The sequence below is a fragment of the Hippoglossus hippoglossus genome, chromosome 20 (genome assembly GCF_009819705.1).
Source record: "Hippoglossus hippoglossus isolate fHipHip1 chromosome 20, fHipHip1.pri, whole genome shotgun sequence".
Taxonomy (NCBI): Eukaryota; Metazoa; Chordata; class Actinopteri; order Pleuronectiformes; family Pleuronectidae; genus Hippoglossus; species Hippoglossus hippoglossus.
In genome coordinates this window covers 7,610,411-7,625,332 of record NC_047170.1, presented here as the reverse complement: position 1 = coordinate 7,625,332, position 14,922 = coordinate 7,610,411, and the positions used below count along the sequence as shown (strand labels likewise).

The 14,922-nt window shown below is 40.3% G+C and overlaps 2 protein-coding genes and 1 long non-coding RNA gene across 4 annotated transcripts; 2 read left to right on the top strand and 1 right to left on the bottom strand.

Annotated features, from left to right (window-relative positions):
• The first annotated feature begins 802 nt into the window (after positions 1–802).
• On the top strand, positions 803–11,950 carry rec8b (REC8 meiotic recombination protein b). The gene is made up of 18 exons (XM_034572532.1): positions 803–1,167; positions 1,289–1,357; positions 1,684–1,826; positions 2,581–2,656; positions 2,829–2,946; positions 3,994–4,069; positions 4,554–4,621; positions 5,695–5,776; positions 6,155–6,221; positions 7,413–7,605; positions 8,323–8,457; positions 9,056–9,122; positions 9,965–10,128; positions 10,439–10,478; positions 10,612–10,687; positions 10,790–10,891; positions 11,060–11,166; positions 11,366–11,950. The coding sequence occupies exons 1-18, from the start codon at positions 1,112–1,114 to the stop codon at positions 11,437–11,439; spliced, it is 1,713 nt and encodes a 570-aa protein (XP_034428423.1). The 5' UTR covers positions 803–1,111; the 3' UTR covers positions 11,440–11,950.
• Positions 1,282–3,517, bottom strand: LOC117753955. 2 transcript variants are annotated; one of them, XR_004612333.1, is made up of 4 exons: positions 2,860–2,926; positions 2,533–2,649; positions 2,210–2,285; positions 1,282–1,819 (listed from the first exon to the last, which is right to left on the bottom strand). It is a non-coding gene; the product is annotated as an uncharacterized LOC117753955 (long non-coding RNA). The 2 variants fall into 2 exon arrangements; XR_004612332.1 differs by lacking the exons at positions 2,533–2,649; positions 2,860–2,926 and adding an exon at positions 3,471–3,517.
• Positions 11,951–12,059: 109 nt separating the features above from the next.
• On the top strand, positions 12,060–14,795 carry si:ch211-196f5.2 (uncharacterized protein LOC556372 homolog). The gene is made up of 4 exons (XM_034572379.1): positions 12,060–13,572; positions 13,655–13,754; positions 13,844–13,973; positions 14,384–14,795. Exons 1-4 carry the CDS (start codon positions 13,478–13,480, stop codon positions 14,479–14,481), a joined length of 423 nt encoding a protein of 140 aa, XP_034428270.1. The 5' UTR covers positions 12,060–13,477; the 3' UTR covers positions 14,482–14,795.
• Positions 14,796–14,922: the final 127 nt, after the last annotated feature.

Here is a 14,922-nt window from a genome sequence, read left to right as displayed (position 1 = left end):
GCCAATCACTGACCACTACCCTGAAGGAAAGTGACGTCACGCTTTCCTCTCCTCACTCAGCGGAGTAAAAATAGAAAAGTTTATAAAAAGAAAAGAAAAATTTGCAAACATTGATATGAATGGCTGAACTAAATTTGTTGTGACTTTTATTAAATATTTCTATTGTTGAAAATATTGATTTTGAAAACACTGTGTTGTGTTATTTATCTTATTGTAATAGTCAGACACTATTCAGTTTGATATTCTACAAAACAAAAGTGATCAATACCATAACAGCTTGTAACGAATTAATAATAGAAACCAACTGGAATAGAGCATAATCTGTTTTCCCAACAAAAACCAAAAACGAAAACAGTAAAACAGAATTGTTGTTCATTTGCACAGAGACTTTAAATAGTTCAGAGCTACAGGCAGTCAAGCCAGTTTGCAGCTTTATGTATTGTAACTATGTCATTAGGCAGGGAGGTTTCAAGGGACTTTCGGGGCCCCAGGCAATAAGGATCTGGGGCAAAAGGGACGTGTGGCATCTTACATCAAATGAAACCAATCTCTGCCACACATGATACCAAATGATCCCAATCTTCAAACAATTACATAAGTATCAAAATGATAAAACGTGCAAACAATGCTTAGACATAAATCATTGTAAAGTAGTCAAGTTTGAGTAGACTGTATCTAATTAAATAAATATAAAGGTATTTTACCAAAGTACCAAACTATAGATGCGATGAAGGGGATATTTAAAAGCAGTGGGGGGTGAGTACAATGTATGCTGTAGCCATTGTGTAAATAAAATGGAAATACAAGTACACATATAAACTGTTGAAAAAAGAAAAATCTACATTTTTATTTTTACACTAATGTAACATTAGTGTAAATTGATCACTTCTCCGAACTTTGAATGCATCATTTCCTGAATACTATTTTCTAATAGTTCATGAACGCATCACGTTCAAAAGGATGAATGTTTAAATCTGATTGGTCCGCTGTGATTGGAGGCGGGGAAACTGCAGCGCACTTTCTTAACTTTTCATATTTTACACTTTTATAAATTCATAAACTTTTACATTTTCCCCCTCATTGCGTCTGGTATTTACAGAAACGTGGAATAATGTTTTACTATCCAAACGTCCTCCACCGTCACACCGGATGTTTCTCCACTATTTGGTGAGTTTTTAAACAAGCTAGTTAGCTAGTAGCTACGAAGCTAGCGAGCCTGACAAGACACGACAGAGATAACCTGGTAGCTAAAGTTTATTAAATGTCATAAATGTGTTTTGTTGTCCAGGTTAGCAGCCACCAGAGGCACCAGGGTGACTCGCAGAGAGCTGCTCAAAGTCAATGTCAAGCTAACATGGTAAGAAATGGCTAATGCTAACCTGTCTCTGCTTGAATAATAAGGTAGATCAGATAAAAGGTGCAATTTGTTTTTGTGTTGTAAATCAGTAACATTAGCTAACATGTTCATTCATCATATTACTCAATAATTAAGAAAAGATAGATAATTTTGTTAATGTTCATCTTATGCAGAGAAAGGGAGGTTAGAGGTGGCCTGAAGATAATACCCCCTCTTTGCTCTCCTACTTTCAATAGCTTATATGCAGCCTATATTAATTTAAACATTTAGTTATTTATGTTGACATATTCAATGCATTTTTAACGCATTTTGATCAATGTTTACAGCGGGGACATTCTGGGCTACGTGACAGCTCAGGTTCCTCCAGCGCAGCCCAACCTGCCGATGCCTCGCTTCTCTCTCTACCTGTCGTCCCAGCTGCAGTATGGAGTGGTGGTCGTCTACCACAGCCAGTGTCGCTTCCTGCTCGGTGAGAGAGACGGAGCGAGCAGGAATAGAAAGGCCAGGAATAGAAAAATCACAATCCAGTCACAACTCTCCTCTTATCTACATTGTTGACACATCATACGCTGTGACTTCCTGCTATTGTAGGTGAAAGAGACGACAGTAAGAGGAAGAGAGAGAAACAGAGAGACTTTTTGTGCAATATAAAACCAACATACTTTACACTACGGCTGTTTCCCAAATTAACCACATTACCGTTGACCCAGATTCCAGTAAAGCTGGTTGAAAGCTATATTATCAATCACAGCTCAACAGTCTCTATTCATCTGGTTCTAAATTACACCGATATTGCATGTGACAGATTCATGATCATGCAGTCTTTATGTTTGATTAAAATCTGTGAAATACAGTGCAGGATCATAAGCAGATCTAGATGCCAAGGGGGTCTTGGATTCAGCAGTGCCTTGCATTTAATTTCATCCATCTGTAAAACACAATACAACCCTAAGTCATGAGATAATTCTGACATAAAATCGAGAATAGGGTTTAGTTTTCAATAACCAATAGATAAGTTTGTGCATAAGAAGTGCTTATAAATTATGATAAATGCTGAAAACAATGTAATTACAGAGACGCCTTATTTCATTCAGCGCCTCCTCTTGTGTAGAGCGGAAGCAGAATGTACACATTTGTCATGTCAGATATTTTAAAACTTGATTTATGTGTGATACATCTTCTTGCAATACCAAGACTTCTGTGTGAAATCCCCTTTTTTCCAGAGGAGATCCAACAGACCATCGACCGCCTGCTGCGTGCTAAGAGATGCTCACGCATTGACATGGCTGAGTCTGACAGGTATGCACACACCAAGGGGAAAATACAGAGTGGAAGGGTGTTTTGTAGCTTAGGGAACATTTTATGCAAAACTGTGCAGAGCTTGTGTGTATTTGTGGAAGACTGAGCTATATTTATTTTGAATATTTTTGGTAGTAACATTGGTGTGTCATCCTCTTTCTTTATCCGACAGGCTGGCCCTGAATGTGCCTGACAGCCTGTACCTGATGGAAGAGGCAGAGGGAGCTCAGGACCCCTTCTTCGGTCTCATGGAATCAGACCAACTCCTCAGCCCCTATAAAATACTCCAGGTACAATTTACAATTTATGCACCAGTACAGCAATATGTTGTATGTGTTTTTGTGGCTCTGAAGACCAGATAACTTCACAGGGTGTGTAACCTAATGTCTAGTGTAGCACAAGATCCCCATCCCAACCCCATATAATACATCTTTAAATGCCTTAGACAAACTGCAGATTCCAGGATTTCATTCCCACATCTGAAGAACAGTTAACTAATGAGAGAGGGCTTCTTATCTAACTAGATTTATGACTTTTGGCTCTTCTCTGACATAAATGCTTAAACCTTTGACGACCAAAACAGCAGTAAATTTGTCATCAAATACAATTGGATAGCAGTAAGTCGATTACTCAGACTGTATTTAGCACACACAACATGAGCCATCAACTCCTGTATGTGACTTATTGCTTCATTACCTTTCATACACAAGTTTAGGTCACTCTCAATCTGCCATAGTATTTTTGCATGATATCTTCCATACAAACCCTTTGTATTGTCCGACAGAGTAAATCATAGCAGATAGCTTTTACTTACTCACACAGTTCCGGCTGCTGCAAATCTGGCTGACATGTCTGAACTTTGTCCTCCTTGTAATCTTTTCCTGTGGAAATACCACATGTGATTTAGATTTAGCTCAGCACCAAGTGTTTCTTAAGGACAAAGAATGGTTTCGAAATGTCAGAATGACTTTTACATTGCACTGGGACAATAATATATATTTTATGGTTTACTATTTTAGAGTTTAGCTTCCACATGGTAAATCAGAAACCGCTACATGTTGAGATTCAATTTCCTATTCACTATTCTAGACATAATATATCAGATATATCATGTTGTCACCCTATACAGTTCACCACAGAGCAGCTTTTGGTACATGGAGGCAAAAGAAGGAAAAAGAAAACATTTTTCTTTTGAAACAACCCTAACCTCATGTTTTAACACAATTTGGTCTTGAAACCATTTTTCTAAAGACTCAGTTCACACTCTAAAATCATACAAAAAGGAAAATAAATCAGTTTAACTGTATGAAATGTTTGTAATGTTTATTTATTTGTAGACTGCATTTACGAGTGAAGCTGTGGGTTCACAGCACTCCCTGGTGCCCAGACCCCGCACCACACTTGACAACGAGGGTAAGACATAATTTGAAAGATTTTAGCTCTGTCTTATTGTGGTGGCAGCTGATCATGGATTATGATTACAAGACTGCTTGATATACAATATGCCTACTCACATGTTCTACCATGACTGGCAATAACTCCTCCATTTCAAATGTCATTGCGGCTCCCTTCATCTCAATCAGACAATTTCTTATGTATGAATATGTTTCTACGTTTTTTTCCCCTGTTAATAGGGCTTTTTTGGTATTTTTTCCCTTGTTGAGGGTTAAAGACAGGGGATGTCGCACCTTGCTTAATATAATTTTACTTTGTGATATTGTGTTAAAATGCATCAGTCGAGGATAAAGCCAGACCCAGAATTCATTCTCCTGGCTATTTTTTCCCTTGGCACTATCATTCAAGTGCCACAAACACAGGGGAATCTGACTTGACGCTCACATCCCTCTTGTGCTACAAACATTTGTGGCTCTGAATTCCTCCTGCTGTGTTAAACCAGGTTTCAGGTCACCCTCAGTCGCCATCACGCTGAGAGAGAAGGAGCAGTTCGTCATCACCACTGCTGAGGTAACCTCTTTTTTCAGAGTCCAGAGACACGAAACATCACAGTCATCATTTTTAGATGTAGCAGGCTTAATATGATATGAGAACATAACAGCAGGGAATGCACCGAATTTGAAAATCAAAGGACATAAAGACAACAGAAATTTCTCACTTTTATCAGTGGGATGATGTAGTGTTTCATTCCACTGAGTTTTGCTGGAGGTTTGTGTTTTTCACTGCTTAAGAAATATATCTATGAGAAACAAATGTTGAATAAAGTCCATTAATTTTGTAAATGGTAAATGCAGTGACATTAATGGTGGTGGGGAATGTGGAAGTAAAATACCTGATGCCTAACTGGTTGTTTTGAATTCACTGCTCAGCACGCACAGTGCTTAGGAGAAAGCAGAAGTACATTATCTTAGTCATATAAACACAGCTGTTTTACAACACTAAATCTCCTACACTGCTGCACTGTCAGCCTCCTTACTGCTTCACTTAATGACTCATTATTCTCCTCCTGAAGCATCATGAGCAGATGAAGGCTGTTTTGACTTGATAAGATCTGACTTAATTACATCAGCTTCCACTCCGTTCCTTCACAGAGACGTGTGGCTGACTTCTCTTGTTGTCCTCTTCTGCCCTCCACTTGTCCACTTGCCCCATGGGTTTATTTTCACTTTGCATTCAAAAATTAAGCAATTTCTTTAATTGGTAGTCTCTTCTTGTTGTCTCTGTTTTTTACTGCTCAGTTCAGTCAAGTAAGATGTATTTGTATAGCACATTAACAACGACAGGAGTTGAGCCAATGTTCTGTACAAAAAGGATAAGAGTGCAAAGATAGAATTAAAATATATGCAAGAGAAAAACAGTGAAAGACACTGAAGATGAGTCAATAATAAATGAAATAACGCAAAAAAAAATGCAGGCTGAATTAAAAGCAAGAATGGTAAAACTTCTAACTTATACATTTTCGATAGTGGGACAAGACATAATGTGGAGTTTGCCTATATTATCCACCTTTATTGCTTCTGTTTTTCAGCCTTATTCATATCTTGACATTTCATTCTGTGACTGTCTTCCTCTGTCTGTATCAGAATTTCGAGGGAGAGGATCTTCCTGAGGTCACAGACAGAGAGATCGACTTGCTGATGGATCAAAATGACCAGTTCTGTAAAGGTGTGTGTTTCTATCTCAACCATTCATCACTCCGTGAGCACTGCACATGTATGTTAGCAGGTTAGTGTAACTCAGAGGGTGTTTTCACTGCCAGGAAAGAAAAGATTTGAAAAGATAAGAAAGAATATCCCACCACTGTTTACCCTAAGTAGTTTTTTAATGTAAGTAGCACATGTTGAGTCAAGTAGAGTTTTTTTAGCTGTGTATTCACTTCCTGCGTAATAACAGCAGTAAATGAGTAGCAAGCTGGATTTGTTACAGTTTGGTATAACCGTGTAAACCAGGTTGTCGTAAACGTTTTGCTTATTTATATCTATGTGTTGTATGTAAATATCTCACTTTGTTTCTCTGAACATTATTTACATGTGTGCTCAACAGAAGTGGAGCAGCAGCGGAGCAGGGAGAGAACCAGGGAGCTTGAAGGAACCATGTCCTCTTTTGACCAGTGAGTCTTGTAGAGAAACTTTAAACTGACCAATGATTGTCAGTCCCACAGTACTTGGTATATAACAGAATTGAGAGCATCAAAATCACCTCTGATTTCTAATTAAAGCTAATTGCATGTATGTTTGGTATTGACCTGGCCACAGTGACTTCACAGTTCCAACAATGAAACATGGAGATTGGAGTGTGCGTGTATATTACACTATATCTGTACACCATTAGGAGAATAGTGCCCGTGTAAATCCACAGATACTCCCTTCTCTCTCCAAGCAGTACCCAAGGTCAGGTTATAGATAAAGGTGCCAACCAACAGTACATTGTAGTGTCTACGCTCAGGGACTTTCATATCTAACTCAGATGCCCCAGACAGAGACACCAGTGGCAAGCTGTAAGGACACAATGTGATTTAGTAAAGCATGCTTTAGGCTTAACTATCCAATAGGATGTGAACACCTACATGTAACATAGAGAGTGACAGCAATTCAAGCCATTCATGGATGTGCTGTTAGAATAAGTAGAGGGAGATATACTGGGATGCTGTGGGAGACATCTTCAGACTCTGGGGTGACAATTGCTCATGTTAGTCTGTTTGCGTTTGAATATTGTTTCACCTTCTGGTCTCCTTGATGCATCAGGTCTACATTAAACTCTTCTGCATAAGAGATCAGCTGCTGCCTGAGTTCTCCTTTCACCAGCTTCCAGAAAAGTTCCATAACAACCACGATCCTAAATGCACTGTAAAAGTGATTCAGAGTCTAAACATTTTGATCTCACTTCTCCGTCACTACGATAGATGTCAATCAATTGTAGTCCAGTTATTTCTGACATCACAAAAAGACGAGGGGAGTGTGTATGAAACTGTGATGTATGTGAAGATTGGCTGTTGTTAAAAAAGTCCACAAAGTTCTTGCTCCTTTCTGTTTGTGTTCTGGGACTGGGCTCACTAGCAAATTACAATAACGTTAGTTAATGTACGTTAACATGTTATTAATGCAGAAGTAGCTCAGAGGAGTGAGTATGTGTATTCAACACCCATAGATCTGAACTGACTTTATAGGGTTTCCAGGAAGACATTAAACAAGTGACTAAATCTTATTCATTATTAAGATTTTGTTTATTGTGTAACAAGCTAAATAAATACATTTGGTATAGTGTGTGTTTACTATAAGCATGTGTGTGTTCTTGTTTCAAGGTTGAATAAAACAGCAGTGAGAGGAGAGCGGGACAGTGTGTTCCTGCTGGATGAGGAGTCAGGTCAAACTGTGGACGTTACTCTGGCACCTCATGGCCTAGAGATGACTCCACTGCGGGTTGCTATGCCAACCCCAACCTCTGGGGCATCTAGGACAGAAGGAGACCAAGAGACAGAACATTCAAATGAAGAGGTGATGCTGTCTATTCATGAGATTGTTCAGTATTTACTGTCAGATAAACCTCCAAACATATTTGGTTTTCTCTTTAACTTTGTCTATTGAGGACCAGAATAACTAATCATAAAATAAAATAAAATGTGTAAATCTATAAATAAATAGATTACATTAAAAAAGTAATTGATTGTTTGATATTTGAATGGGCAATAAAAAGAGGGATTATAAAAATAACTAGTTAATTATTAATCACCAATAAATTGTTCAAATGAAAAAATTAATTAAAATAATCAAGTATATAATTTTTAAATATCTTAATGAATCAATAAATATGAATTAACATATATATTTTAAATGTATATTTTAACATTTAAAAGAGAAAAAATCAGAAAGTGAAATGATACTAAATTCAATTAAATACAAAATATTAAAGATAAAATGAATGAAAACCTTTATAACTATATACATGTGGTCTTCCATAGCTGTCAAACTCTAACACAAAGTAAACAATGACAGTGACAGAGTTGTCATCGGCTTGATTTACATTCCACAGAGTGACTCATGAGAAGCTTTTTGTGTTTGGTTTGGACACATGTAATGGAAAGAACATGTGGGTGTGTCAACACACAGATTATAATTTCCAGTATGTGTCTACTAGTTGTGATGTCCTTTCACAGACCCAGTGCTGTACACAGGTCGTGTAAAGACGCTCTGTGTTTCTCTCCCTGCCATCAGATCAGGGTCTGTCCAATCAGGAAACCTGCTGGAAGTCGCAGGCGTCAGCTGATCTTTGCAGACCCTCAGGTCCAGATATCTGACAGAGCAATGAAGGAACAGATTGTAAAACCACTGGCCGAGACACTGGATCTGGTACAGAAACACACTGGGATTGTTTCACTCAGCAATACAAATTACAGTCAATGAGCACTTTATTAGGGACGACTGTGCTAACACACACACACACACACACCGTTTGTAGTCTATATATTGTACGGTACATAGACTGGTTATAAATTGTTTCACAATACTGCAGCTCTATCCCTCGGTTGTTACTGCGCAAACTGGCTCTGTCATTTGCGCAATATGGCAGTGTTGTTATCTGGGATATTTTGGCTTAATTTCTGGATAGTGGGAGGAAGAGTAGACGTGTCGTCCATCTTTATATACAGTCTTTGGTCACTAATAAATACACATTGAAGAGGATCAAAGCTTCACGGACACTGAACAACTGATGATCAAAGACTGAACCTTCAAAGTGTCTCTTCATCAGGGTGTCAGTTAATTAAACTCCAGTTGTCCACTGGAATTGTAATCCATTGTTTTTATTGTCCTCCCTCTTTCCTTCTACTCTTCATTCCTTTCCTCTTTCATTTCCTCTGAGACACCATCATTAGCTTTTACACCTCTACTCTGTGTGCTTCTGTTTGAAACTGCTGCATCACTTTACTATTGTGTTTGTTTCTCTCAGTCGAGTGTGTTGCTGAACTTGACCAAGTGGGCCACACCTGCTCAGCTCTTCAGCGCCCCCTGTGAATGTCAGTACCATGTGCAATGATTCACCTGTAAAATCATCTGTGCTATTGCCTATAAATCTTTTTAGACGTTTTTCTTGAATAATTAAATCCTGGATGGATATATGGATTAAAGAATACTGTTAATGAGGTCAGAACAAAGAGGGAAGACAAAAAGAGGAGAAATAAAGTAAATGATAAAGAAAGAGAGACCAGTGAGATGTGTGAAAAAACCTGATCTAAAACAGGCAGGGAGCAGAGCAGACCTGGTGGGAGGCTTTTCAACAGGCACCGGTGTCTTTGTCCATAATGGGCCAGGTTAAATACTGAAACAATATGGTGGCTGGATACAGGCTACGTCTTTATGGTTGTGTCGTGTAATGAAAGGTTTCCTAGGAAGGGTAAAAAACACCAAAAACGTTCCGTGTCATAATCAAGGGATTTGTACTGTACCTACCAAAGTACCCCCAAAAAATAGAAGTAATATGGTTGGAAACCTTGAAAAGTTGGGGGGGAAACGTCAAAATCTGGTAAATTTGAGATCTTCATACGTGAGGCAAAGTAGATGATCTGAGAAAAAGTATTTCATGTTTTTACCAAGACAAATTAGCACACATTTCCATAAGGAAATATACTGTTCATGTTGCAGAAACTCAACCTGCGACCTCTGTGTTTTTAGAGACACTAGAACAGAAGTCATCAGGAGGTTTGTAGATGTTTTCTAATCAGCGACGACCTTGCAGAGCCTCTGAAACGTGTTATTAGTATTGATTACAGCTCAGTGAACAGCACTGACTTCCAACAAACTCATCACTTCAGCTCTTGTGCAGAAAATACAAAATGGTGACCAAATTCCCTGTCCACAGCCCTCCCTCATGCTGACCTCCAGTTGCTATGGCAACAGTGTGCCTTGCTCACTGCCCTGCCTGTGCATGGGAAAAACCAAAGTGGGGAGATGGGGGAGGAAGAGGAGGCGAGAGGGGAGTCTGAGCAGGAGCAAGAAATACTGAGGCACTCAAGCATGAAGCAGGTGGGTTCAACCAACTGAAGTCTTCTTTGTTGTCTTTCAGGTCGTCGTCTGATATCCACATAAATGACCTAAAATCAAACACAGTATCTGGGAGGGCGAGCTGATAAATAATCTCACCAAATTCCACTTTTGCTTGGATGCCTGTATATGAGGCAGCACTTGTGAGGCTATCGCTGGAATAATGAAGGTTACGCAGCTCGCCTGCAGTTGTATCCTGCCAACTGAGTGTGTTCAGTTCAGTGGTCAGACAAATTAGATTATAAACCTTGTGTCTGTGTCACGAAGCTCTGCCTCTCCCTCTCGCTTTTAGATATCCAGTGAGTCAGGACTGCAACCCGCTGATGGCTCATGTAAGAACTCTTCCTCTCTCTCTCTCTCTCTCTCTGACACTAAATTAGTTTTTCAAATCCTGATACACAAATTGTTCATTTCAAGCTGTCAGCGATTCATTGTGTGTTTCTTTGTTTCTTCGTGTGTAAACAGCTGTATTAGATGTGATCCTGGACATTTCCAGAGAGGACAAGTCTGTAAGCGATGTGATCACCCCTGTTGGGAGATGGTGAGTCTCTTGATGTTTAGACAGACGGACGACTTAATGGATAAAAAGATGGATCAATGTGTGTGTGTGTGTGTGTGTGTGTGCTTGTGTGCTTGTGTGCAGGTCTCCGCAGGAGGACACTCGGCTCCTAATGGAGCCTATAGCAGAGGAGAACATTGAAATGCCCGAGGCGCAGACTGACACAGAGAGCAGGGACATGCTGAGGTGCCTCAGACACACACACACCTTAGTGAAACCATGACTTTCCTCCACATTCACAAGTGCACAAACACAGTGTGAGCGCTTCAACACTCAATAACGGAATCTTTATTTATAACAATACTAATAGTTTGAATCATACCATGCACTTCTCACATTGCTCCTCTCTCTCAGCTGGATCTCCTCCGTCCTGCAGAGGTTTACTGAGGTCACCTTTGACTCTCTGCTGCCCCCTGAGGCTGACCGCACCACTGCAGCTCACACGCTCTACAAACTGCTTGGTGAGGAAATCGACAATCAGCTACTAATATTTTTTCAAGATAAAACAAGATGTTGACTGGAGAAGCAATGGAGCTGTTAATTTGCACATCAGAGAAGTTTTTGTCAGTTGAAGGTGTACTTGACTGTCTTTGCATCCTATGAAAATACAGATGACACTGATTTAATCTGAAGCTTCACATTGATGCTTCTCCTCCTCAGAGCTGCTCTCTGCCAGACACGTGACCGTCCTACAGACTGAACCCTACAGCAACATGACCATCAGCTCTGCCTGAGACTCTGACCTCTGCAGTAATCCACACTGAGGCCTCACGTAGACAGAATTAGTTCCTATGCTCGTTTTGTTGAATCCTGTCAATTTTTATTCTTACACATGACACAGTGACAAATGAGATCATCAGTTCTAACACTGATACGTTTACTTGCGTTTGTTCTTTTTTAATCCAATGTTTTATATGAATTTTAACATTGAGGCATATTAATTAGCTTCTTTCCAGTGTTATTTTTACATTTTTAAAGGTTTTTAACCAATTTTTCTATGGTTTGGATTTGTTCATGTTATGAATTTCAACATTTTACACATTTTAATGGTGTTTCCAGATCTTTACATGTTATTGTTGACGTTTTTAAAGTCTTAATGAAGTTGTAGGTTCTATTTTGTGGTTTCTTACCTCACAATTTGTATCTGCTGTGTGAATTTTTAGCCTTTTAATTATTTTAAGTTGCATTTCTATTAAAGGTTTTCATTCTCAGTGGAACATATGATCTTTGACTTTTCTCAAGCTCTACACATACTCAGAGGGTTAATTTGAATAAAACTTCGGTTTGTGATGTTAGTTGAGTCAAACACGGTGATAATCCTCAGTGAGCTCAAGTGTGTTTAGTAATCTTGATCCATGATGAATACCAGAATATTGGCACCGAAGATGAGGCTTAAAATGTAGTTCTTCTTCTGAGCTAAAAAGCAGAGTTAAATCTCCAGCATCAAAGAAATTGTGGTTTGAGAGCATCAGCTCCGTCGTCTCTCATCAGGACCATGATGTCGCTCCCCATCAGAAAATTCCTGCCTTGCCTCATGCCTCCATAACTTAACAATAACGTGCCGGCTGATGTCACTGTGAGAGTGTGTGTGTGTACGTTGGACCACTGTGGCACCTCATTGTGACCGAGAGGCCTGAGCTGAGGTTTTAGCTGCAGCCATAGGGACACTAATCCTGATTTATATCAACACACAGTCAATGTGTTGCTACGACTTGTGATGCATTCAGGTTATGCCAGTATGTCAGGAAACGTCATTCTCACTGACACGTAATGTTCTGCTATAAAACAAAAGCATCTCATAGAGGTTGACTGTTTTGTCCACTATTGTGTCCCTCATTTATTTCAGCTTCAAACACTAACAGACTGTTTACATCACCCCCCCCCTGCTGACGTCAGGCTGATGTCTGTGAATGTGTTTATTATGGTTAACTATGGAATGTGACGTCCAGGGTGGTAGTTTAAGACCCCTGCAGTGCAGACAACACACATGTCCTACACATGTCCCGTGTGCTGAGGTCTTTGTTAGTTTCATCAAGAACTAAAAATGTGGTGTGACGCTGTGACGGGCTCATAAATCAACCTCCTGTTCACCTAGACTGTCAGGAGGAAAGACAGTGATGAGCAGAGGTGGAGATTTGTTAGATGATCTCATTACACAGTCGTAAATGTGTCGTCCAGGCTCATCCTCAACTGACCTCTTGACGCTTTCTCATACGTTGTGTGGGCTAATTTATCTGTTTATCAGTCATAAATATTCAGTTGTAGAAAAACATCAGAGCACGTCACCTCAATTTACAGCAGAAACAAATACACTCCCACCGATAACACACACACACCTCACAGTACAAACTCTACCATCTGTCCATCAGCCTCCTGACAGTCTAATGAAACTCACATCTGAGTGACACATAACACACATCCTCACCAGCTGCTTATATCAGCCAGGAGGGCAGAGCATGAGTCTGTGTGTATCATTCTCTCCACAAGCATCGAGCTTTGAATCATCGGCCCTGAGAGCAGAACAGACCAGGACGGTGTTTACTGAGAGAAAAGTTGCAGTAGGCACAGAGGTAAAGATCAGACGAGAGAAGAGGCAAAGGGATACATCTTGTCTTTTGTTTTTTTTGAGAGAGTGATCCAAACATCAAGCTGGCGGCAGATGAGACCAAGAGCTTGGAGGAGGAGGGAGAGGCCACCGGAAGCCGGGACAGCCCAGCGGACAAGGAGTCACACGGAAAGCTGGTGCGCGTTGAGCTGTTGTGGGACATCCCCATGTCAGTGACGCTGCCCGTGCAGGTGGAACTGGACCCCGCACACCAACCCTTCCCCTTCCTGGACACAACACTGGCCGACCTGGGCATCGAGGAGTGAGTGTGCTGTGAGCAACCTTCAACAAACAGATGTTTCAGGTAGATTTAAATATATAAATGTGTGTGTGCGTGTGTGTAGGTCAGAGGTGAAGGAGAGGACGGTGTGGGTCGACACCAAGAAGACGCAGGTGAAGAACAAAGCAGGGAAGCTGAAGGAGAAGGAGATCACCATCCTGGAGGTACGACTTAAAGATGAGTGGAATCCTAAAATTCTGTTAAGTAGCAAAGTAAACGACCACAAAAAAGCCCATTTGGTTTCTTCTCGTAGGTGCGAGTGAAAGCCCAGAAGCCCGGAGAGAAAGAGCTCCAGGAGGTGTTGTACAGCACTGAGGCCCACACTGACCGCTCCTTCTGTCGCACCGGAATGAACATCATGCCCTGGAAACAGAGATACACAGGTCCGCAGAGAGCTTTCACTGATTTACTAACTGGAAGTGCTTTTACTCTTAGTTTGCCAGCTGGGTTGCGCATCAGTTGCTGTTAGTGTGGCTTCATAAAACATAGGAAATAATTGTTTTTGTGCAACCAAAAGTGAGTTGGTTTTCATCTTCACTGTTTTCCCAGAGAATGATTCATGGATAAATTAGACAGACACACTGATATCTTAGAGTGTGTGATATTTGGTGCAGCTTGTTTTTTATTTTAAAGGACTGTTGGGCCTTGGCGGAGGTTATTTATTTGCATGTTTCTACTCTGTACAGATTAGACAGGTCGTTGTGTGGTGAAACAAACATCAATGGTGCTGTTATTTCCTCTTGAGCATATCAGTGGGCTCACAAACACCTCTCTGTCTCTGTGTCTGTGTCAGGGGAGAGTGGAGCGACGGCCGTGCAGATGACGATGGCACTGGACGTGGAAAACGAGCAGCCGGACTCGACTGAGGCAGACGGACAGCGGGATATCTGAAGAGAAGCACCAACATCTCAGATCTGAAGTGTTTTGATGTAAATCACAGAGCTGCACATTTGCTTTATCTTTAGAAAGAGGGCAACATAGTTGTTTAACTAATCCATTGCAGAGTTTGCATTTGTTTAAAGGATCCAAAGTGCCGTCAGTTTCTCGTTCTACACCAAGTTGAATGTCTAAGTTTTAAATCTGCCCGAATTGAAAGATTGTGTCTAATGTTTTGCTAAATTGCTGCATTTGTAAAAAGAAAAATAATCTGTTGCACCTGTCTCATGTGTGACATGACACGTTTGTATAGTTTTGTGTGTAAAGTAGAATCATCACCTCGCACTTGCATGGATCCACTGGTCAATCAAGTCTGTCCAGCTCAGGATATATGTGTTGTGACGTGTTCACGTGTTTGGCAAATAAAACTGATTCTGATGGAACCATAACAGAGGA